This window comes from Myxocyprinus asiaticus, chromosome 28 (assembly GCF_019703515.2).
Source record: "Myxocyprinus asiaticus isolate MX2 ecotype Aquarium Trade chromosome 28, UBuf_Myxa_2, whole genome shotgun sequence".
NCBI lineage: Eukaryota > Metazoa > Chordata > Actinopteri > Cypriniformes > Catostomidae > Myxocyprinus > Myxocyprinus asiaticus.
In genome coordinates this window covers 22,706,751-22,731,226 of record NC_059371.1, presented here as the reverse complement: position 1 = coordinate 22,731,226, position 24,476 = coordinate 22,706,751, and the positions used below count along the sequence as shown (strand labels likewise).

At 40.5% G+C, this 24,476-nt stretch overlaps 1 protein-coding gene across 7 annotated transcripts in view; it reads right to left on the bottom strand.

Moving 5' to 3' along the window:
• The window catches only part of LOC127418985 (agrin-like), a 417,085-nt gene that overhangs the window by 55,340 nt on the left and 337,269 nt on the right, over positions 1-24,476 (bottom strand). For all 7 annotated transcript variants that reach the window (XM_051659953.1, XM_051659954.1, XM_051659955.1 and 4 more), the window contains 9 exons: positions 23,894-24,036; positions 23,523-23,628; positions 19,463-19,579; positions 17,968-18,132; positions 17,213-17,356; positions 16,079-16,203; positions 15,862-15,967; positions 2,146-2,517; positions 75-200 (listed from right to left, as the gene is read on the bottom strand). In XM_051659953.1, the coding sequence (XP_051515913.1) occupies positions 75-200; positions 2,146-2,517; positions 15,862-15,967; positions 16,079-16,203; positions 17,213-17,356; positions 17,968-18,132; positions 19,463-19,579; positions 23,523-23,628; positions 23,894-24,036 (1,404 nt within the window). The remainder of the gene's footprint in view (positions 1-74; positions 201-2,145; positions 2,518-15,861; positions 15,968-16,078; positions 16,204-17,212; positions 17,357-17,967; positions 18,133-19,462; positions 19,580-23,522; positions 23,629-23,893; positions 24,037-24,476) is intronic.

Genomic DNA, 24,476 nt, shown 5'->3' with positions numbered 1-24,476 from the left:
ACACATGATGTTCTTTGCTGTGTGTGATAAAATGAAAGTGACCCATCTTTGAGACTGATTGAAGATAAACTTACAGGGGCAGTTAGTGCCTTCAGAGTTGATGGCGGCCGTCTTCCCATCTGGACAGCAGCCAAATGGCATGTTGTCACAGGAAGACCGCTCCTCGGCTGTGGGAAGAGTGGTAGTTGCTACTGTTGTACCTGGAGGGAGAGATGTAGATCATTTTTATATTGCCTCAAACGTCATAATACCCCTAGAGCTATTTTTCTTGGATTTGATGCTTCTAGACACCTGCAGGTCAAAATTAGTTTGAATCAATATCTCTTTGTTTGAATAATTGCAAAAAAAACAAAAAAAACAATTAACATGTCAAGTTGTGGCGATTACAAGAAGGACAATTATGGTGTAAATAATTATAGTGGCAGACGGCTCAATGGTTGACTCTTTGATTTGCAGTAAACAATCTGTGAGTTGTTGTGAAATTACTTTTTAACTCATTCTTGATATGTTTGTGCTTTTTAGACACTTGTTTATGCATACGCTAACAATAGCTTGTTCAAACTCTCTTGGCTATGGCTATAGCCTCACACCTACAAGTATACACTGAAGATTATCACTGTGGGTTAAAAAAAGTTTCTCCTGCTTGCCAAACAAGCCATAAAGCTGTCAGATGTTCGAGGGCTCTGTGAGCATGAGCGAGGCAGTGTGTGAATGCAAGAGTGAGCGGTGGAAAATGACTTTTTGCGTGGAGCTGGAGAGCATCACTGGACGTCTCTTCACAAAGGCAGCGAGAAAATGTATGAGCCATTGCTCCTGAGATGCATGCTGGCCGCCACACTGCTTCGGCCTTACAGGCTATTGGTTCATTTGGAGGCAGAAAGTCATCAGAAAATCCCAGGAGACGATTCCTGCTGTGATATCAGACAGGCTTCATGTGTCCTGTGTCAAAATTGCTCCAGTCCAATAGTGACAAGGGAATAAATCTGAAGGAACAGTATATTCAGGCTTTGCTGTTCTCTCTTATATCAGTACAGGCAGTTAAAACATGTGTTTGTAAAGTTAACATTAGCTGAATAAAAATATTCTGCCTTCATGTTTAATGCATCATAGAGGTAAAGGACACAGAAACAAATGGATTGTGTGAAGTCCTTCAACTTAAAGCTGTATACATGTAGAGTATGTATTTCATATATGGTGGCTGTTTTTAAAGACCCCATGGAATCAAAATTGAGTTTTGAGGCTTTAAGTCCATGTCTGTCAGCTTTGAGAACATCTATATGTAAGTGCATTTCTAAAAGTTAACAACATTAAACTGTATCAGATAGACACATTTAAAATTTAAATGTATTGTCTTTGTCTTCTAGCAAATGGCCCAAAAATACTGATGACTCTTCTAGTACACTTGGGCATATACATGTTTTATCCAATAAAATACTATCTTAAATGAGAACCTGACTCTGACTAGCAAGTGAATTGTGGTTTATCAAAGTGCCTTTGGTTACGTTAACACTAGTACTGTATATACATTGCTTTCGTCCATGACACAAACTGTCAAGAAAGGTTTTGCACAGCTATGATGTTAACTAAATGATATGGCTATTTGGCAATTTTAAAAAGGGATGACCCCATCGATATGTCCCGTCCCAATAGGAAATATGCCAACACAGGAAACAAATACTGTATACGCTAGTCAAATCATTTCATTGGGTCTTTAAACGTCTATCCTTTGGAATTATTTTCTTGATAAATAAAGGCTATGCAAGAGCAGTTTTGAGGAGAAAAGGAAACAGCGGTTACTTCGACTGCATCCTAAATGGCATTCAGGAGAGGCTTACTCATAAGTTTAGGCCACGTAAAAAACTGAATCTAACCATTTCTGTGAATTGTTTGATGATTCCAAATGAAAATTGCTCACTTAGTGGCTTGATGTCAGGTGTTGAAACCTCTCAAATAATAATGGCAGCTGAGATAATGGGGAATGCTAAACTGATATGCCATTACAATTCAATTTGAGGTCAGTCATCTCAAGCACAAGGTCAGTCCATACAAGGGAGAATTTCATCATCTCCTTTCATCTGTTACTGACCTTAACTCATTTGACTTAAAGATTATGGTGAATGTACTGGGGTGAGTGGTCTGATTTACCAAGTGGCTCTTCTCCGCTCGCCTCCATTCCGCTACCCTCCATGTCGTCTTCTCCACTGGGCTCTCCACTGCCCGAGTCCTCCTCGAGGCCATGGCTGGAGCCCGGGGGTGGAGATGAGGCATGAGGTGGTTTGGAGGGTGTGGTGAGGTGGTGCTTGGTGAAAGAGCTGGAGGTATTTTCAGCCTCCTCCACCCACGGATGAGGCAGTGCCTCCAACCCAATGCTGTCTTCATCTTCAAGAATGCTTGTAGTGGTGGTGAAGGTGGTGGTGAAGCCATAGCCTTGGTTGGTGATCTTGACGTGAGCGGTGGGAGGGGTGGTGCGGGGAGTGGTTGGGAAGGGAGTGGGTTTGGCCGCCGGCTCAATGGATTCTGGGAGAAAGCAGGAATGGAATGATGGGTAAGCATAGATGGAAATGTTTCTGTAAGCCCCTCCCCCAGTACCTTTTTCTTTCCTCCCCTATACTTGTTTGCCTCTTTCTTAGCTTTTAATTCTAACTTCATTCTCCCACCCTATTTTTGACTTAAAGCCTTAAGGCTCAGCATGGCCTCGGCAAGGTGTCCTAATATGCTTTACAGATTAGTATCAAAATCAGACACATGGAAAACACCAGGAATAAACCATTCCTGCCTGCAAAAGGCTTCATGATTCAGTCATATCACCTAAGCTTCATTAAACCCCAACACCTGAACACCAGCAAAGAGCCCCTTTCATAGCTAGAGAACAAGGGTCATAATTTAGTCACAAACTAATGACCTGTGCTTGGAGAAGGGGTTGCTGGTCTGTGACTTTCTGACATGATTCTTCTTTGAGGTTCTCTGAGATTTTCAAAAGCTAGCCCTTGTAATAATAATAATAATAATAATAATAAAAATCTTAAACCAGCCTAAGCTGGTTTTATGGTTTTAGCTGGCTTAAGCTGGTCTAAATGTTTTCCTAGTCAGGCCAAGCAGATTTATAACTGGTCTCCCAAAATGGCAAGCTGGTGTTCAGATGGTTTAAGCAGGTCTAGCTGGACCATAGCCTAGCCAAGCTAGCTTTCATCTAGTTTAGGCTGGTCTACCAGCCTGGCAAAGATGTTTTTCAGCTGATTTAAGCTGGTCTCCCTGCCTGACCAAGAGGTTTTCAGATGGTCTGTCTGGTCTACTATCGTGGCCAAGCTGGTAATCAGATGGTCTAGCTGCTCTCCCTAAATGGCAAAGATGTGTTCAGATGGTTTAAGCAGGTCTAGCTGGATCCCAGGTTGGCCAAGCTCATTTTCATCTAGTTAAAGCTGGTCTGGCTGGTCTACAAGCCTGACCAAGAGGTTTTCTGATGAAATAGCTAATTTCCCAGCCTTGACAATTTGGTTTTCAGCTGGTTTAAGCTGGTCTGACTGGTCTACCATCCTGGCCAAGCTGGTCTTTAGCTGGTCTAGCTGGTGTCCCAGCCTGGCCAAGCTGGCGATCATTTAGTTTAGTTGGTCGGGTCTCCCAGGCTGACCAGCAGAAAAAGGTGCCCAAAACCCCTCAAAACTTGAAAACAAGTACAGCTAAGATCAGCAAACAGCTGTTTTTTTTCAGCAGGGTGGATTTCAGAAAAGCTTAAAGTGATCATTACATTCACTTTTGACCAGAAGTATTTATATACGGTTATAAACAACAGAATATGGTTGATCTGTGTGTCTGCGAGAGAGAAAGTGTGTGCTTGTGCATGTAAGAGAGTGTCAGTAGATATAAATTATATATAGATATTCAGATGTTGCCCTCCTGCAGGGAGGCTTTAATCACAGACAGCCAGAACCTCAAGTGATGAATGATTGATATAAATAGGGCAGAAAAGCAGGGTTTAGCTCCAGCTTCAAAGAGAGCCCTCACTTCGGCATCCATCGATGCTCGAACCACCACAGCCTTGTCAACACACTCACAAACCTTTTGACTAAAACAGCCTCACTAGAGAGCTGAGTTTAAACTTAAAAAATACATTACTAATGCAAGACTCTCCTTTAAAGAAATACACTCTTTAATACAAGCAATTGGGATAATAATACTTGCGGACAAATTGAACCATTGGTTTAGCTACAACAGGGCCCAAGGGATCAACATGCCCAATCATCAGTGACAATACGCAGCCTTGTGATCAACTTTAACAGATCCCCCATGTACAGACTATGGGCTCCTACATACTAGAGAAAAAAACTGAGAGTTTGATGGACAGGAATGTGTAAGCTCCATTTTGGGGGGCGTGGAAAGTGCCGTGTCATTTTGAAACCAAGCGGCAATACAGCGAATTGGATTTCCGATATCATAATTGGACCACCTCTTTGAAATTCTCAATGGTCAATGGATGCCTATCCCAAATTAAGTTACAACAAAAGTTCAAATGTTATCAGTTTTGGTTGCATAATGGAACATCACATTCACAAACACTTCACAAAGCACCATCCCCTTTGAATTGGATTCGCACCATCCTCTGATGCCACATACACTCTATATCGAAGGTGCCCTAACAGTGCTTTGTTGGGAACCTAATAACCTGCTACCACAGGCTCTTAATTACATGCTAATCATCTCACATTTGAACAGCGAGTAGCTGACGAGGTGTGAAATGCGATACCTTAGAGAAATACTACATCTATCAGACCGGCTGCCACAGCCTGGGTGAGAGGGGAGGAGAGTAAGCTTGTGTGTAGATATGGTAGCTTTGTGTGGGAGAGCACTGATGCTATCACTGTGTCATGGCATACGTTTTTTTTTTTTTTCCTTTCTCGATTCGGCTGTACCTGTCGGTCAGGAGCCCAGTCTAGCATTAGCTCAAAGGGAAGAGAGATCTGGGGTGTGGGCTTCCAGTCGCTCATCTGAGCTCTGGATTTTGTGACACAAATACACACACTGAAAGAGAGCAACTGGCAGGGGGTGCAGCTAAGTGGAAGCTCGCCTTAATCAGGTTTAACGCTCCATTTGGTTTTCAGAGAGGCAGAGTGCACAATTAAGAGACGCAAAAATCATTGTCATCTCCAGTCAGCAAAGCCATATAGTTACATTTGAAAGGCTGTTATTAAGATGGCTTTCTGTCTTTTCACACAACTCTGTGTGCATGTGTGTCTTGTAGGGGAGTAATGTTGAAAGAGGGAGAAAATAAAAAGAGACAAAGCATAGCTTGAATGAACCAAGAAATAAATGGTAAAAGATAGAACGATGGTAAAAGAGACTGAAGGAATGTTCCGGGCTCAAAATAAGTTAAAGATGAGGGGCCCCATTTTAAGAGCACTATCGCTAAGCAGATAGCTATGCCATAAGTCATAAGCACAAAGTCAGTGGGCATGGCCATTAAGTTTTGGTATTTTTGTGCAATAAGTCTAGGCACAAGTGGGTTTGGCAAAATCACGGGCACAACATTTTCATGGGCTGGGTAAGTGCAATGTAATTAGGAGGTTCTTCTTAGGTTATTGCAGCATCTGTATCCTATTATATGTATACTGCAGTCCATTCACACCGGACTGTCATAAATTATATTCTCTTTTAACAACACACTGGCAACTTACTATCAGCCGACAGCCTGAATGTCAATACAGTACAATACAACCTACTAAATATTTTATATATACTTTATATACTATTTGTATTGTATGTGTATTCTATATTGTGTTTATTATATACTGTACATTGTATATTATTATTGTGTTGTGTAATTATGTGTATATTAGATATGTAAATTGTGTTGTGTAAATCTGATGTTTATTGTAAATTGGTATATGTCTCATCACTGTCATGACCGCTATGTTGCTCGGAACTGCACCCAAGACTTTCACCCACTGTTGCACTTGTGCATATAGTTGTGTGACAATAAAAGTGATTTGATATGATTTTGATTTGATTCCCTCAAGCACCAGTGATATAAACAAAAACAGCACATTCATAAGAAGTTGGTAGTGTAAATGGACTGCATGCAATGAATTAGAATAATAGAAATATGGACAGGCTCCTTTTATATGATTAGAAAATGTTATTCTCATCAGGATTTGGATGTATGCTCTGTTAAATTATAGGAAATGTAAGTTTTATTAATAATTTTCATCTTCTGACACAAAAATCATGGCTAGCATTAATAGTGATTGTATCGGCACACACCTCACTTCTACAGGTCGATACTGATTTTGAAAATAAATTCATTAATTGAAACGGGGAAAAAAATCTAAATCTAAATTTAAATGACACTTAAAATGAAATCAAAATATAATCAAAACAAGGAAATTATCTAAAAAAAAAAAAATCATATACCATATCCAAACATTTTATCCTCTCCAACTTCTTTTTTTCACTGCACCTTTTGCAGTGACTTAAAAATCACTCTACGACAACAGGTGGAAAAATATCTATACAAATAAAATCATAAATACAATTGTAAATAAATTGTATAAACATAATTATAATAATTGAGAAATTAATCATGGCCTATATAAAGTTTAACACAAATCTCATAAATTTTTGTTTCATAAGATGGCTACAATTCATAATCTGATGTTCCACTATATTTTCAGAGTTTGGAAAGCTCCAAACTGCAAATGCAGGAACTGAGTTTGGACTTGGCACTGAAAACAGACCTGCTTTTAAAATGTCTTAGCACAATGACCTATTTCTCAGGAAAATAGCAAATTGTGCTTTGTGCCAATTAATTAACATAAACTCAGCTAAAAAAATAAGAAACGTCCTCTCACTTTCAACTGGTTTTATTTTCAGCAAACTTAACATGTGAAAATATTTGTGTGAACAAAATCAAAAGTAACAGTCAGTATTTTCAGAGTCAGTAGAAAGGTCTCTTTAATGTCCTAAGTTTTTATAACTGTGACCTTAATTGCCTACTGTCTGTAAGCTGTTAGTGTCTTAACGATCGTTCCACAGGTGCATGTTCATTAATTGTTTATGGTTCATTGAACAAGCATGGAAAACACTGTTTAAACCCTTTACAATAAAGATCTGTAAAGTTATTTGGATTTTTACAAAAGTATCCTTTGCTGAGTTTACAATACACCCACAGTTTGCGCACATACACCCAAAGTTAGAGCAAACACTCCCACCCACGGCCACTTGCGCTTTGTGCTGGCACGAAAATTGCACTTAGAATTAGTGCACTCACGAAAATAATAAGACATGGATAAGATGCAAATCATGTCCGTTGCACTCACAAAAGTAGAGCCCGAGGTGTGTAATTTGTATGTTAAAATATCTTTGTGCAAAGACCACTACACTTTAAGTAAGCTATTCATAGGCTGAATCCCCTGAAAAGTTTAAACACCGTGGCACTATCAAAACTTTTATTTTGAGCATCACAACATAGCAACACAGGCTCAACCAATAGCATAAGTTAAGGGTGGGACAATGTGTTTGTTAAACCAACAGCAGCCCGGAGGGAATGTTCAGGAAACCTGTTTGAAAACATTATTAAACATAATTACTTTTGCAATTCTGTTTGATAACACTAGTGGAGCAGAAATTACACAATTAACCTTTCATCACTATCAAAAGCATCTGTGGTGTATTGTAGAATGCCACAGAAAATAATTTCAATTCTGCCTCAGTTTGTAACATCAAGCAAAAGTTGCGTTTAAAGCAATGCACTTTATTTAATGCATCTCTTACATTAATTTTTCCATTCAAGAATGTGTGTTATCTGAGACATAAAGTCTAAATTGCCCTTTTAGCGGTGGGTATTGCTCTTGATGGATGAACTTCTGGTTATGTGATGTAATTTCTGTGGGTGGATTTGAAAAACAGTCCCTTGCTATTGTTCTTGCACATATGCGAAAGTTATAGGGTTTGTCGATTTTATATGGTAATGAGGAGTTGAAAATTTGGATGCATACTTGAAATATTGGATGCACAGACAAGGTTAGACAAGGCAATTTTATTACACAAGTCACGATGTTAACTTACACAATGTTAACACTATATAATGTTTTAGTCTTACTTTTGAAAGTGTATAAAAATATGCATCCCAGCCCTGCCACTTCCATTTTAAAGGGATACTTTACCCAACAATAAAAATTCTGTCATCATTCAATCACCCTAATCTTGTTCCAAAACTATGTGACATTCTTTTGTTTTCGTGGAACACAAAAGAAGTTAGGCAGAATATTAGCCTCAGTCACCATTCACTTTCATTGCATCTTTTTTTCATACAACATAAGTAAACAGTGACTGAAGCTAAAATTTGAATGACAGAATTTTTTAATTTTGGGTTAACTATACCTTTTAAACTTTACTCTAATTGTGATTTTTCTTTATATTTACAAACTGAGGGACGAGTCAAAATTACTTTGTGGTAATCGACAGTCACAGACACTGTTAATAGAACACTGGAAAATTCCTTTAAGAACAGAAAACAGGACAACCAAAACTAACATCTAAGCAGAGAGCTCCCCGTTCCATATGCTAACGTGTAGCCTGCCAATTTGCTGCAAACATACAGGTGATGACACCATATGTGAGCACTGGGAACTGCCAAGTCTTTGACTCTTGATGTGCCAAAAGTTTCTCAGCCATTCAGGGGGCCCTGAAAGCCCAGCGTCAAGTACCAAGATATGCCACTGATTGCCTCATCTGCAATGGCAGCATGCAGAGATACTCTGCATTACGCAGTGTGTGGTGTGTATCACAGTGCCTTTGTCATCAAGGAGAGTTGATGAAGGGAGAGGGTTATGAGATCAGCTGGCAACAAAAGAGAAATAAAGAGAGAAAGGCAGGCTTTTGGCTAATTCACACCCAGTCACATGTGAAATGAGCTTGTGATCTAACCCATCTACCTCAGGGCTGCTGAGCAGTCTGCAGCCTGGGCCTGCTTTACCCCACATGTCGGGCAAGAAATTAATAAATGACTGTGCTGTCGCCAGTTCCGCATCAGGCTGCTGGAGATCCAACCTAAGCCTGCTATTTACTGCCTTCCTGATCCCTGAATAAAGGAAGAATAGGAGCTGGATTCTTGTTATACAGGCAGGTAATGCCACAAAAGAGAGGAAAAAGGAGAGGTTCTTAGTAGAATGATTCTGGGGATAAGGAAAACATTCCAGCCGTGATCTCTAAACAGTTTGAGGTGTACTTTGTCTTTAGCACTGCGATATAGCTATGTAAACACAATGCAATGCACAGGGGCTTCTGTGCAGTTTTGGCCCTGTTTCACACCACACAAGCATAAAGTAGGGCTTTCAATCGATTACAATTTTTAAACAAATTAATGTTATGAGATGTCACACATATAGGCTAAATATTTGCTGAAAAAAGGCCCTCAAATAAAAATTATTCAATATATACGGATTAAATAATTATTCATTATTATATTTAAATAATTATAAAGATAATACATATTATAATTTAACATTTCAGACAATTAAAATGCATTACATTATTGTGTCAGACAGGTAAAGCATTGATAAGTCTACACAAAAAGTGGCTTTAGAAGGCAATATATTGTTTATTTCTATATTACTGAACATGAGCCTATCATTGGCCTACTGTCAACAGCAATTCTATTTGAAACTGAATTTATCAGTCTGTCTGGGATAGATTTACGAATATTAAGGGTGATTTTCTAAGGACGCATGTACACAATGTACACGTGTCAGGCAGATGGTTTTGGAGTGTCTCACTTTGGTTGCATTGCTTCATTAACACAGCATTTTTAGGTCTTTGTGTCAAGTTAAGCTTCGAAAAACACATCTCGAGACCCCTGTATTCGGTGCTGCGCTCCGTTCAGCTGTGTTGGAACGAAAGAAAGCGTTCTCAACTTGTGCTGACTCTAGAGTCAAGCCCAGTGTTGTCAACTACTTTCACTGAAAAGTAGCTAAAGCCTGCTAAAAAAGTCGCTAGATGACATCATGTGTTAATTAGCATATTCATGATGTCATCACGTCGTATTTGCATTCTGCCTTGTGTCAGTCCTTTACATCTGTTTGCTTCTCTCCTACTTTCTGTGCTCACATACTGTATTTTAATACAGCCGAATTTCCAATAAAGCTGTTCTCATGTACATATTTGTTTTGTTTCTGTTGTCAGACAATGGAACGAGTATGAAATAGTGACTGAAACGCCTCCCATTAAGACTACATGTTAACCAGTAGTCACTTCCAAGCTATTTCCAAGCTGCTGCTCTGCACTGCTAAAATCCTGATTTTATAACATAATTTAAAGACAACGGCTGTGCTGTGATTTCGGCTATATTTACATGTAAAATGCTCACTCAGAGAGAAAGTTAGAAGCGACAGAATGTCTTATTTTTAATCTCACAGCACACAGCCTCCGTCTGTGTAACAGTGAGTGATAAGCAAGAAAAATAATGGTCAAATTAAATTGTTTAAATTAAAACAAAGGAGGAGCAAACCATACAGAATATTGATTGGTCCTTGGCAACTCTGTTTGCACATGTGCAGCTCATTCACGTCTGTGTCAGCTGCCGTGCGGTCAACCGAATGTGCTGTTCCTCTATCTGCTCAGACACAGAGAGAGGTATGCCTGCGGTGGGAAAGCAAGACCTCAAGCTCGCACGGCAGTACTGGTGACTCTTCTACAGAAAGTAGCTAAGATTTGTCCAAAAAGTCGCTAGATTTGTCGCTAGGTGCTTTTAGGTAAAAAAGTCGCTAAAGGGGTCTGAAAAGTCGCTAAATCTAGCTACAAAGTTGCTAAGTTGCAACACTGCCTGACTGTGGTTTGTTCTCTGTATAGCTGCATGCTGCCTAAACAGCAGGAGTTTCGCTTACTGCCCCCTGCTGAAAACAGGTGGTACTTCAACCTTGATTTGCCCTGAAGGTAGGAATATTCCTTATCATGGTCTGGGGACACGATTAATTGTGTTCATTTTTTTATCACTTTATTTTTTATTTTTTTATAGTCTTCATGCATTAAATCCATAACCCTAGTAAAAAGACATTGGTCAAGCTTAATGCTGATGACTCAAGATGGCGCCAAGTATGGCTGCTGCGTTGCGAGCTCCGACACAACATGGTAGTGTTTTGTTTGTTTTGTTCACAATTCTTATGTTTTTTGTCTTGGATGTTGTCTGCCTTATTGTCTATGACAGACAAACACTTTTGGACATTGGTTCAGCAATTTCACACCATAAACCGGACTTCAAATTCCTCAATGCCGACCCGCTGTTTACAAACAAGCAAGCGGAGCCCTTTGTCTGGGCAGTCCGGACGCGGAAACGCAAAAGGAAAAGGGGAAACAGAGCTGGCGTTCTCATCAGAGTAAGACGCCATGCAAATCAACCCCCGCTACCCACTATTCTACTGGCAAATGTTCAGTCTCTGGATAACAAGTTCTGCAAGCAGAAAGCATGGATCTCTTTCCAACGAGAGACAAGGGACTGCTGCATTATCTGCCTTACAGAAACTTGGATGTCTGCGGAGATTCCAGACTCAGCCATTGAACCCGCAGGGTTCTCCGTGCACCAAGCGGACCGAGAGAAAGACCTCTCAGGTAAAAGCAGAGGTGGTGGTGTATGTTTTATGATCAACAAATCCTGGTGTGATCAGAGTAACGTTCATTCTATCAAGTCTTTCTGCTCTCCTGATCTGGAATTTCTCATGCTTCTGTGTCGACCATTCTGGCTACCGAGGGAATTCACAGCGGTCATTATCACAGCTGTGTACATCCCCCCACAAGCCGACACAGACCGGGTAATCAAGGAACTGTATGGGAGTATAAGTGAGCAGGAAACCGCACACCCTGAGGCCGTGTTCATTGTGACCGGGGACTTTAATAAAGCCAGTTTCAAATCAGTCCCACCAAAATACCACCAGCAGATTAGTTTCAACACACGAGGGGACCAGGTTTTGGACCATTGCTACTCTCCCTTCTACAAATCCCTCCCCCGCCCACCATTTGGCAAATCGGACCACTCTTCCATTCTGCTTCTGCCTGCTTACAGGCAGAAACTGAAACAGGAAGCAACCACCCTCAGAATGATCCAGTGCTGGTCGGACCAATCAGACTCTGCGCTACAGGACTGTTTTGATCACATGGACTGGGAGATGTTCCGGTCCGCCTCTGATGATGACATCAAGCTTTACGCTGATAGCGTAATGTGTTTCATCAAAAAGTGCGTGGAGGACGTGGTTCCGACCAGAACAATACGGATCTATCCAAACCAGAAACCATGGATAAATAGCGATGTTCGCGCGGCACTTAATGTGCGGACCTCCGCTTTCAATTCCGGGAACGCGGAGGAGCATAAACAAGCCAGTTATGCCCTCCGAAAAACTATCAGAACAGCAAAACGCCAGTACAGGAGCAAGATTGAAGGACAGTTTAACACCACCAACTCTAGAAGCATGTGGCAGGGAATTAACATCATCACGGACTTTAAAGGGAATAAAAACTCCGCCATGAACACCGCTGCCTCTCTCCCAGATGAGCTAAATACTTTTTATGCTCGTTTTGAGGGAAATAACGCTGAAGCTACAGAGGTTAGTTTACTCTCCATCTCTGTAGCAGATGTAACCCGATCCTTCCGACAGGTGAATATCCACAAAGCCGCAGGCCCAGACGGCATTCCGGGTCGCGTTATCAGAGCGTGCGTGAACCAGCTGGCTGGTGTTTTCACGGACATTTTCAACCTTTCCCTCTCTTTGTCTGTAGTCCCCACATGCTTTAAAACATCCATCATTGTGCCTGTTCCAAAGCAATCAAAATAACTTGCTTAAATGACTGATGTCCTGTTGCTCTGACCCCCATCATCAGCAAATGCTTTGAGAGACTAATCAGAGATTACATCTGCTCTGTGCTGCCTCTCTCTCTTGACCCATTGCAGTTTGCTTACCGCAACAACCACTCCACTGATGATGCCATTGCATCTACAATACACACTGCTCTCTCCCACCTGGAAAAAAAGAACACTTATGTGAGAATGCTGTTTGTAGACTACAGCTCAGCATTCAACACCATAGTGCCCTCCAAGCTAGATGAGAAACTCCGGGCTCTGGGCTTAAACAGCTCGCTGTGTAGCTGGATCCTGGACTTCCTGTCAAGCAGACGCCAGGTGGTTAGAATAGGCAGCAACATCTCCTCATCACTGACCCTCAACACTGGAGTCCCACAGGGCTGTGTTTTCAGCCCACTCTTGTATTCCTTGTACACACATGACTGTGTGGCAACACATAGCTCCAATGCCATCATTAAGTTTGCTGATGACACGACGGTGGTAGGTCTGATCACTGACAATGATGAAACAGCCTACAGAGAGGAGGTGCACACTCTGACACACTGGTGTCAGGAGCACAACCTCTCCCTCAACGTCAGTAAGACAAAGGAGCTTGTGGTGGACTTCAGAAGAAAAGACAGCGAACACAGTCCCATCACCATCAATGGAGCGCCAGTGGAGAGAGTCAGCAGCTTCAAGTTCCTGGGTGTCCACATCACTGAGGAACTCACATGGTCCATCCACACTGAAGTCGTTGTGAAGAAGGCTCATCAGCGCCTCTTCTTCCTGAGACGGCTGAGGAAGTTTGGAATGAACCGCCACATCATCACACGGTTCTACACCTGCACTGTAGAGAGCATCCTGACTGGCTGCATCTCCGCCTGGTATGGCAATAGCACCGCCCACAACCGCAAAGCACTGCAAAGGGTGGTGCGAACTGCCAGACACATCATTGGAGATGAGCTTCCCTCCCTCCAGGAAATATATACCAGGCGGTGTATGAAAAAAGCTTGGAGGATCATCAGAGACTCCAGCCACCCGAGCCATGGGCTGTTCTCACTGCTACCATCAGGCAGGCGGTATCGCAGCATCAGGACCCGCATCAGCTGACTCCATGATAGCTTCTTCCCCCAAGCAATCAGACTTTTGAACTCTTGATCTCCCACGATCAAAATACATCAGCACTGCACTTTATTACTCTTACTCTTATATCTCACACTGGTCTGTCATAAATTATATTATTATTATATTATATTCTCTCTTAACAACTTACTATCAACCGACAGCCTGAATGTCAATACAGTACAATACAACCTACTGTACATTCTATATATACTACTATATATACTTTTTTTTTATTTTATTTTTTATTTTTTATTGAATAATGTGTATCTATATTGTGTGTATTGTATACTGTACAGTGTATGTTATTATTTGTATAATGTTGTGTGTAATTATGTGTATATTAGACTTTAAATTGTGCTGTGTTAATTTGATGTTATTGTAAATTGGTATATGTCTCATCACTGTCACGACTGCTATGTTGATCGGAACAGCACCCAAGAATTTCACACACCATTGCACTTGTGTATATGGCTGTGTGACAATAAAAGTGATTTTATTTTATTTTATTTAATACACAAACAGCACTTTCTGTTCAGTAAATCTGACTGTATTCAGATGATTTAAGTAGTTTAGGATTCCACTCCATGTAAATTAATTAACATTTTTAATGTAACCATTTTGATTTCAAGAATATTTGTTTGTTTGTAATAACTCTAAATGGCCAAATCCTGATAACCATTTTATAATTTAGGACCATTTTTAAAAGTAATACTCAATGTAGTTACCTAGAAATCACTTTTTTTGTATAAAGCCGCAGTTCTGTTATATTAGAGTGCAGAAGAAAAGCTGTTAGTGTGAAACCACAGTGTGAGCCTGCTTTTGATGTTATGCTGCTGCTTTGCTTATGTGCTGCTTATGTGTAACCTGTGAAACAGGTCTTAGATCAAGCCCTACCAGTTGTGGGGATGAAACTAGTTCACTTTTGTGGCATTAACAGGTCTAAAAGACCTGTGCATGGGCTGATGCTGAAAATGTCTGGCACCTGCCACTGGCTCCGCTTCAGAAATTGGCAGCTGGCAATGTCCACCACGTGCCATGCCCATTTCAGAGCAGCTCCCTGCAGAACGCCCTCTGACGTGAGCTGGCATTCGGCTTCTTACATACAGCTGACAAGAAAGTCTTAACCTTGGCCTTCAACCAGATCCCTTACTCCCAATCATGTACACATCAACCAATGGGAAGGGTGGATAGTTTGAGAGACGCCCCAGTCTTTTCACAGCTCGGCCTGCCTGAATCAGGCCGGCCAACAGCTTAAGGGCAGCAGGATTGTAGGCTCTTCCCCCAGACTGTGCGGTTAACTTCCCCCTTATCCACACAGGGGTGATGCAAATCAAACAGCTCAAATGTCGTCCTGTTCCAGGGGATTGAAAGGCTCCAATCTGTAGCCAAGCAGCATGGTTCTATCTACATGGGAGCATCTGGTAGGCAGCTTTCCGGTCCCCCTGAACACACAAAACTAGCATCAAACCCCAATCCACCCTTCCACACGCCTGCACACCAAGTGATCTCTTCCTGCCCATGAGCTCTGCAGTTCACCCAGCAAATCTGGGTAGGGACAGGCTCTGCAATGGTCTGAAACGAATGTTTGCGAGCCAACATTATTCTTAGTTTATTGGCCATACTTTCTAAGGGGCCGTTCACACCGAAAACATCAGCACTCCTTTTTAATTGTTTTCTATGTACTGCTAAACATACCCTAGTCAGACCTTTTCGACCGTTCCGTCTTGCGCAGAAGCACTGTTTTTTATTGCAGTGTGAAAGAACTTGAGCCCGAGTTCTGTTTTTTTGGTTACAATATGTCTAGCTTTTTTTAGTGCAAGAATGCCTTTGGTCTAAATGGCCCCTGAGAGTGTACATTGAGCCTTAGTGCAAAAATAGATAACAAATATGAGTACAAAAGATTTAGAAGCTATTCTCACCTTTGCACTGGCCTAAATACTCCACAGTGATTTCCTTATCTTGTCGGCACGCAATGGTTCTCAGCTGGCACCGGTCTGCATATGTCACCCTATCTGAACCACATACCTGTCCACAAACACACATATGTACAATGTTAGAACAGGAAGTTTAACCATTACTAACATTTAGTAGAAGGCAGTAGACTATAATGTGGGGTTCTAACCTATGCTAGCTCACCTTGGTCTTATTCTTCTCGTCACAGTCTGGTGACGGGCATTCACAGTGAGCCTGACCATTCATCTGCACACATGATGCCCCAAAGTGGCACAACAGCTCATCACAGGACTTGGGTACCTCAGGACCTGTAGAATAGTTTGACTTCTGGTTAATATGAAACCTGTGTTTACAACTAACTGGCAAAATAAAAGGAATCTTTTCGATTTCATGTTGAAAGGCCAAGTGATTAAGGCAACGGATTGCTAATCCATGCTCTACATATGTTGGTTCAAATCCCATCCTTAATCGGTTGGTAGCTTTGGTGTCAAAGAATCCTTAAAAAGTGATCTCAAAATGTTACTTGAAAGTAAAACCCAATGCTTTAAGTGTATCTGTATTTTAACTGGAACTTGGCACTAACAATGCCAAGGTCATGGGTTCAAATCCCAGGGTACACATGTACTCACTTTGAACAAACCTTCTGCCAAATGCATAAAATGTACTGTAAATGTTAATTTACCTCTGATATGAACTATAGGACATCCACCACAGAAATTAATCTGAAATGGAACTTGCATCAGTAGCAGAACCGGGGACTTTCCCTGCCACAGTAGTGTGCATTTTAATCTAACATCACAGTGTAGGGCTGCACTGTTTGGCCGGCAGCATTGACTGGTTTCCTCTCTACACTTTCATGTGACAGCTTTAATCTGGCAGGGGCACTGCATGCCTACTGCTAGCTGCCGGGATTGTTAAATTCATTAAGCCCTTCACTTCCTGTCAATAGCTGACAGTGACTCCATATTACACACCAAGCTGCCACAGTGGGTGACATCAGGATAACATTTCACTGCCACTCCTGTTGTGATTATGAAGTATAAACTTTGAAATCTATTGATGTAATTTGATTTTAGCGCAGTGAAGTGACACCTTGTTTTCCTGGCCCTGCTTAATGATGTCAAATATTATTAGGATTCTACTGAAGAAAGTCATACAGGTTTGGAACACCATAAGGGTGAGAAAATTATTACAGGTTTGATTCTTGGGTGAACTATCCCTTTAATTATAATTCACAATACCACAACCCAGTTTCATCAAAAGTGCATTCCTGGAGAGATCAGCTGAATTTTGTGCTAATTAAAAACCTCTTGTTACCTTTGTCACAGCCGTTGGCTCCCATCTTGCTGCCGTCAGGGCACACATTGCATTTCATGCCCTTAACTCCGGGCTTACAAGAGCACAGCCCTGACATCTGCTCGCAGTCATCACGAACTGAGCCCACTCCATCACAGTTGCACGCTGATGTGAGAGAAAGAGAGACAGGGGGCTGTCAGCCTTATCTGGTTGAACAGTTTTGATTAGATTCCATGTCTCTTTCTCTTCAATTTCACGCTAACAAAAACATTCACAACATCCACCAAATGCATACAGGCAATCTTGAGGCTGCTCCACTCTGTGACCCTACAGCTACAGCTATAACAGTTGCACTCTGTCAATGACCACAGTCTGGTGGAGTTTAGACCAGGGTCAAGAAGCCCTGGGGTGAGAGAATATGTGGCTACAGAATGCGCTAATGCTCTGAGGGCCCCTGGGACAGTGCCCAAACTGTTTCAATCAATGCTTGTTTTTCCTCTCCTTGGCTTTGTACTGATGTACAAACACACGTTGATGCACACATAAGCCTTCTGTTGGTCTGTAGGCAGAACTTATAGGTCAAGCCACGTTGCACTCTCATTGAGTTCTTATTATGCTCAGTGGCTGGGAGGCTTAACTGGAAACGCTTGTTTTGACAGAAATCACACTTAAGGCTGGAGGGATACTGCAGTAGGGTGTCGCTTCAGATTTTGGACTGTAAATTGACATTTAACAGACAATTGCCTGAAAGCAAATCACAAAATATGGAGTCTTACGTGTGCAGCCACTCATGTTCTCTGTCACAATGCCTCGGAAGTTCCAGAATCCAGGCTCGCAGCGGTCACACTTGAGTCCCCCAACGCCTGGTTTACAGGAGCATTGGCCGGTAGAGGGGTCACAGGTGCCTCCATATGAACCATAATTATTACACTGACACACACCTAAAGAGTAGAATAAAGAATATAGATTCCATATAGAAAGAGAGACACAACATACTGTTTGTTGTCAGCATTTTTTATAAAAGGAATATTCAGGGTTCAATACAAGTTAAACTAAATCGACAGCATTTGTGGCATAATATTGATTACCACACAAATGTATTATTAATTGCCCCTCCTTTTCTTTAAAAAAGCAAAAATCTGGGTTACAGTGAGGCACTTACAATGGAAGTGAATGGGGGCCAATTTTTAAATGTTTAAATAACCTATTCACATTTTTTAAAAATTATAGCCACAAGACATAAACAATATGTGTGTTAACATGATTTTAGTGTGATAAAATCTCTTACTAACCTTTTCGGTGTAAATTTATAGCCAATTTTACAACTTCGTTGCCCTGACGACGTAATGTCAACTGAAGGGGCTAACTGTATTTCCTTACACAACAAACCCTAAAACTCCAAAATGACGATTTAGACAACTTTACAGCACAAAAAATACATACGTTTTAACAGAAGAATTAATGTAAGTGCTTTTATAAAATTATAAGCTTCATATTTCTGCCTTTAAACCCTGCAAAAATTGGGCACTTTCACTTCCATTGTAAGTGCCTGTAATGTAACCCCTAACCCAAACCTCAAACCTAAACCAAACCATAAAGTCAAACCAAACCCTTACCGAAATCCTAAACCTAACAATGATTTTAAAAGGAAAATAACATTTGTGTACCACGGAAGACATAAACATTAGTGTTTGGAACATGACGAGGGTAGCATTACAGATTATTGACATCAGTCATTTGTATTGCATTAATTAATATGGCGTGAGTAACCAAATTTGGATACACTGCTCTATATGATTGGATTGGAGGCTAGCTAAAATCTGATGCCTGTATTGTATCAATTTGATCTAATCAGTCATGTTGATTGATTGGTCTTTATGGAAATTAAAATCATACATTTCCGTACAAGCCATCTCGTAAAAAAATATCATGAGACTATGTTGAAAAGACTGGAAAATTTAAATGTGTATATCTGCTGAATAATTATTTTCCTAAATTATCTTTCAATAATTAACTTTTGGGAGTATACTATCAAATTGATGGCATCAAAGCTACTGTAACAAAGGAAACATAGGGACTACAGGACTAAAACAACAAATCATATCAGTCTGCTGCATTACATAGAAAGCAAGGTGTTTGGTCTAATTCATGGCTAATAATTAACTAATGACTATAAACTCTGCCACATGCCACAGAACTAATCATACATTAAACCTGCACTAAACTGAGTGATCAAGGCTAACTAACAAGACTGACGATGATTATACGCACTGGGACATCCTGCCAGTCCAACACCCAGGGCAGCGGTCTTGTTGTCTTGACAACATCCGTAAAGAGTTTCACTGCAGTGCTGGGGGGCAATCAAGTCTGTTGGAGATGATGTGGCAGCTAGAGAAAAGATATATCGAGAGAGGAGGAAACGGTTGGGAGAGAGAGTTGAGATTCATAGCATTCTTTTAAGACAAATTAAACTAAACAATCCAAGTTGAAATACAATTTAGTACAACACAATAAGAATTGCTTAAGGAGCAGAGGTGGGAGCGCCTGCATCTGGCTGCCAGATAACAATTCTATTTGCAATTCCAGACACCAATTCAAAATCAGGGAAAAATTATGTTATTACCAAGCGTGAAAACAAACAATAGACCTCTCATTGAATGTCTGGTGGGTGACATTTGACACATTCTCAGGGGCCTGTTCTCTCCATTCGTTCTTGTCGTAGATAGTGGAGGTTTACACGTACTCCGCGTGTCAAACAAAGATTTATGGACTCTGCATTTATGGACACAAACGCACACGAGTGTAAATGAGTACACGGTGATGCCGGTCCACTCTCGATATGACCTAATTACACTTGTGCGATTCCAGCTTGCCTGGCTCATGTACATAGGAAGTTTGTTGCACCATTTAACTGTAACTTGCCAGAAGGCAGATGGCAGGTGCCTATTTGTCTTGTCTGTTGTCATTCTTTCTTTCAATTTCTCATAGTCTTTCCACACGCTTTCCTCTCTAGGCCATTGAGCTAAATGGCTTTAGGAGCTGGTAAGTTTAGGAGTGCTGTTTGTGGTTCTGAGGTTGGAGCAGAAACCTTGGGCACTACAAATTAGGGGCTTGCCGGCGTGAGCATGCACATCCTGGGCTATAATGGTGGTCACCGTGCCTTTCATAGTGTTTTGTGGCTCCAGAGATGGGCTTTGTCCACACCTCATTAAACTTCTCCTCTCCGCACTGAGCCCATTATGACAAAGGTGCTTTTAATTTGATCCTCTCTCCACACCCTCCTTCCTCCACACCCATTTATTCTACAATGCAATCCTTCCTGACACAACAAGGTGCTGCGGTTGTAGCGAGGCCAATCAGCTCATCCAAGATTTATGTAGGTATCATCCAGTAGGGGTAAAACTAATTTTATTCATTTATTTGGTCAAACTGCCTCTGGATTCTCCACAAAAATTAAATTTTAATGAAACTTGTTTATATTTATGCAATGTGTTTTTAGGTGATTTCTAGGGCGTTGCTAGGGTATTACTAAATGATTGCTGGATAGTAACTTACTTGCCCAAATACAAAAAGAGATCATCGCCAAGTCTCTATGACTTCCTGATCCCTAGATATGTGTGTGAACCTTATCAATAGAAGTATATAGAATTTTTTCACTAATTCTTCATCTGCTAGACAGACCTTCATACTCTGTAATAACATGTTTTTTTTAATTAAAACCACGATTATGTATTTGTTTCAATTACAATTTATAAGTATTCTAATTTTTGGATTCTCATTTTTTGTTTTACTCAAAATGAAGGGTTTACTTTATATCTACTGTAAAAGTATGGTACCGCCATTGATACACTCTTACCAGATGACAGGCTATTATATATTAAAAAGCTTGTGTTTTGTGCACAAAACAAGCCTATTGCAATGTTTATGTTTATAATCATAAGGGTGATACATATCTACTGTACTCTACTGGGTCTTTTTTGACCCAAACAATTGGTTGATTGGAATTGTCTCTCAAAGCAGAAGGATAAAACATGATTATTTTATTTTATTGACAACCATAGTTTTTTTTAACAATAAGACATAAAAAACTAATCTGCATACAGTTTTGAGAAACTGGAATGAAACGGAATAATGTTTCTCTTTAGCATCACACATCTAAAATTACTCTAATAGTGGGTGAAAAAAAAGATAAAGACAGTCAACTTAAAACAACATAAATATTTAGCTTAAGTAAATATACATAGTACATAGTGCAATGACAACATAAAATATGCTTATTTAATACTACAAACAACATTTTGTCTTAATATAAATATAAAAATATTAAACATATGCTACTATTTTTCTCACAGAACATAAAAGGATCTTTATACCAGGGATTAAAAATTAAATGTTTTTCATTTTGGTTTGTTATAAGGAAACAAACGAAAATTTTTGGAAGTTCCGCAGCTCCTTTCCAAATGATAACCGGTTAGAGAAAAATAAAAGAACGGTTAATAGCATTCTTTTTAAAAATGACAGTATTCTGAGCTAAGGGTGGGTGAAATACCAGTTGCAGTATTGCCAGATCTCACAAGAGAAACAAGCAATGTGGTCTGGAAAAACAAGCACAAAATAGGCCACTTGCCTCACCAAAATGTGAAAATAAACCATTAAATTTTTCCCGGTGTGATGAATTATTCTGCATAGAAATCATAACAAGCATACAGTTAATTAACAGTTAAGTATCATTTTAATTACAGATCTGCTTCTCTGTTAAAACCCGGCAGCATCAAATCTGTATTAATGCATCATATCTAACAATAATTCAGTGAAGACTTGGAAACAACTGCAAAATAGCTATACTTTTTACCTCTAATAATGTTTTCCTTGTATCTGGATTAACCGTGCATGTATATGTAGAAATTATACATGGTTGTTAAAAAGGTCTTCATTCACAGAATGCGACATCCACAACTAGCAATTACACAAAAAAATGTGTAATTCAGAGGTTTCCTTCAGGATCAAAGCACATGTTTTTTCAGGCAACACGTGGCGTAATTCCAAAACTTTACTGTGATAAACCCTTTGTTCTTTGGTTTCATTAAAAAGTGATTGGAATGAAATTAACCGGTTATAACAGGTTTTGTTTTGATTTTGGTTATGTTCTACAAAAAGTTAGTTTTTGTTTTCAATCTTTGAACTGTTTTTATATAACAGATTTTATATTTTATGGAGGGGGTCCCTCGCAAGGGGACCATCGTATTTGGGGCATCAAAAAGTTGAAAAACCCCTCAAAAGACCAATATGAATTTCCCATTAGTATTGGTTTGGTACTGGTCAAGCTGCTGGATCAGCATAGCCATGTTCCCCAGCAGAAAATGCTGGTCAAACAGCATGGTATTTGTATTATAGCTGGTTGACTAAGAGAGGCTTGCTGATTGAGTGATTTAAGAAGCCTGGTATGGACCAGCATACCTGCATCCCTTGCTGGAGACCAGCATCCACAACACAGGCTGGTCTTCTTAACATCTATTATTGTAAAGAAAACATCCTGTTTGTTGCTCTCCACTTAATTGAAATCTACTTCTCTGGAAATTGTACAGTTTTACTAAAGAGAGTAGACCGGCATTTCTCTGAGCACCACTACCAGCTCACTCAGTTGAGAAACAAAGTGAAAGAGGCAGTTCACAGCATTCTCTGAACTTCACTGCAAGGAGACTCAGCACAAGGTTGTCTGGAGGTCACCAAGACCTAATTTCCAATTAGCAAAAAGCAGCAAGGTGCTCTGGAGGCCAGTCAGCATTCAAAGGCACAAGGTCAGAAAATGAGCGCGGAGACACTGCACCGTGCATATCAAATGGAAGGCCCAAGGAGATTTCCATTGATCTGGGCTCAGCCAATGGGAAGCAAATGCCAAAAGCTCCTCAGACCGGTTAAAAATTATCCAAAAGGATTTATTTTCCACGACCACTGAAGGAGCATGGTTGAGCCTGGCTAGAGGGCCTGGCAAGGCTCTGAAGCAGAAAACTCAGAGTTAGAGAAAACCACAGATAAAGGATGAGGATTGAGTAAGTGAGGGAGTGAGAGAGAGAAAGGAGAGAGTAGAAAGAAAAGCGAGTTTGTGTGTGAAAGTAGAGTCAAGCTCAGCACACACTGCTCTGATCTCATAGCCAGGCTCTTCCTCTCCCAGTGGTAGCCGCTGAGGTCTAGACTACACATGCCTACTAAAGCTAAAATAAAAGCTGCATCCTGCTGCAATGGCTCTACATCAACCAGCCTCTCTGAATTCCTAGATTCTTCCGATAACGGAGGTACATATAAATAAAAAGAAAGAAAGGTTGTCTCTCACCTGGACAGGGGCCTTGGCTTTGGAGCATCAGGTCCATTTGCTTTTCGCACCTGGCCTTCTTGAGTTCGCACTCGCTGTCATATGTGTTCCCATCTGAGCCGCAAACCTGCAAATGTTCACAGTAAGGTTAACACAGTGAGATTAATGGATTCAACAACACTTGGCACACATTTAAACAAGTCAACCGCCTGGGGAATCTGGATAGTTCACACCTCGCACTTTGATTCAATTTAAATTCAAATAAAGAATCGAGTTGCTGCAGGATCTATTTGCATTCTGTGAATTCTCTTTATGGGAGATTAAGTTGGGTATTGCAATGTTGCTATGCAATACTTCAATGTGAGCAGCATGTGAATGGAGATTTTTCATACCAGGCTGCGTGGCACAGTCTGACAGGTGAAGTCACACATGCAGCGATCATCTTCCGTGTCATCATCCCACGATCCACCGTACCTTTGACACCGATCCTGTTCACAGGTCTCAGATCCTGAGCCCGAACCTCCTGATCCACAATCTGTTGAAACACACATACATTTGTTTTCATATCATGTTGGAGATTTCCTATTCACTTCTATTGTTATAAAAAGGTATAGTTCAGCAAAAATTAAGAGATCTTAGGTCTGTCTGAGGTTGTCAGTCCCAGACACTTTGTCCAAGATCTCCTTTTGTGTTTCATGAAATAAAGAGAGTCATATGGGTTTGGAATGACATGAAGGGGAGTAAATGATGGCATAATTTTCATTTTTTGGTGAACTATCCCTTTAATTAGTTTTTAGACTAACCTAACCCATAAACCTAATTTTTTTTTTTTTTTTTAAAGTGAAATAAGACATTATTCATTTCCTTTATGTTTTCCTCATGTTGGTTTCTCAGCTTTTAAAAACTTCCACACACACAACCACAATTCAAACACTATAAACGCACAGATACAGACTCACAACACTGATTTCAAGG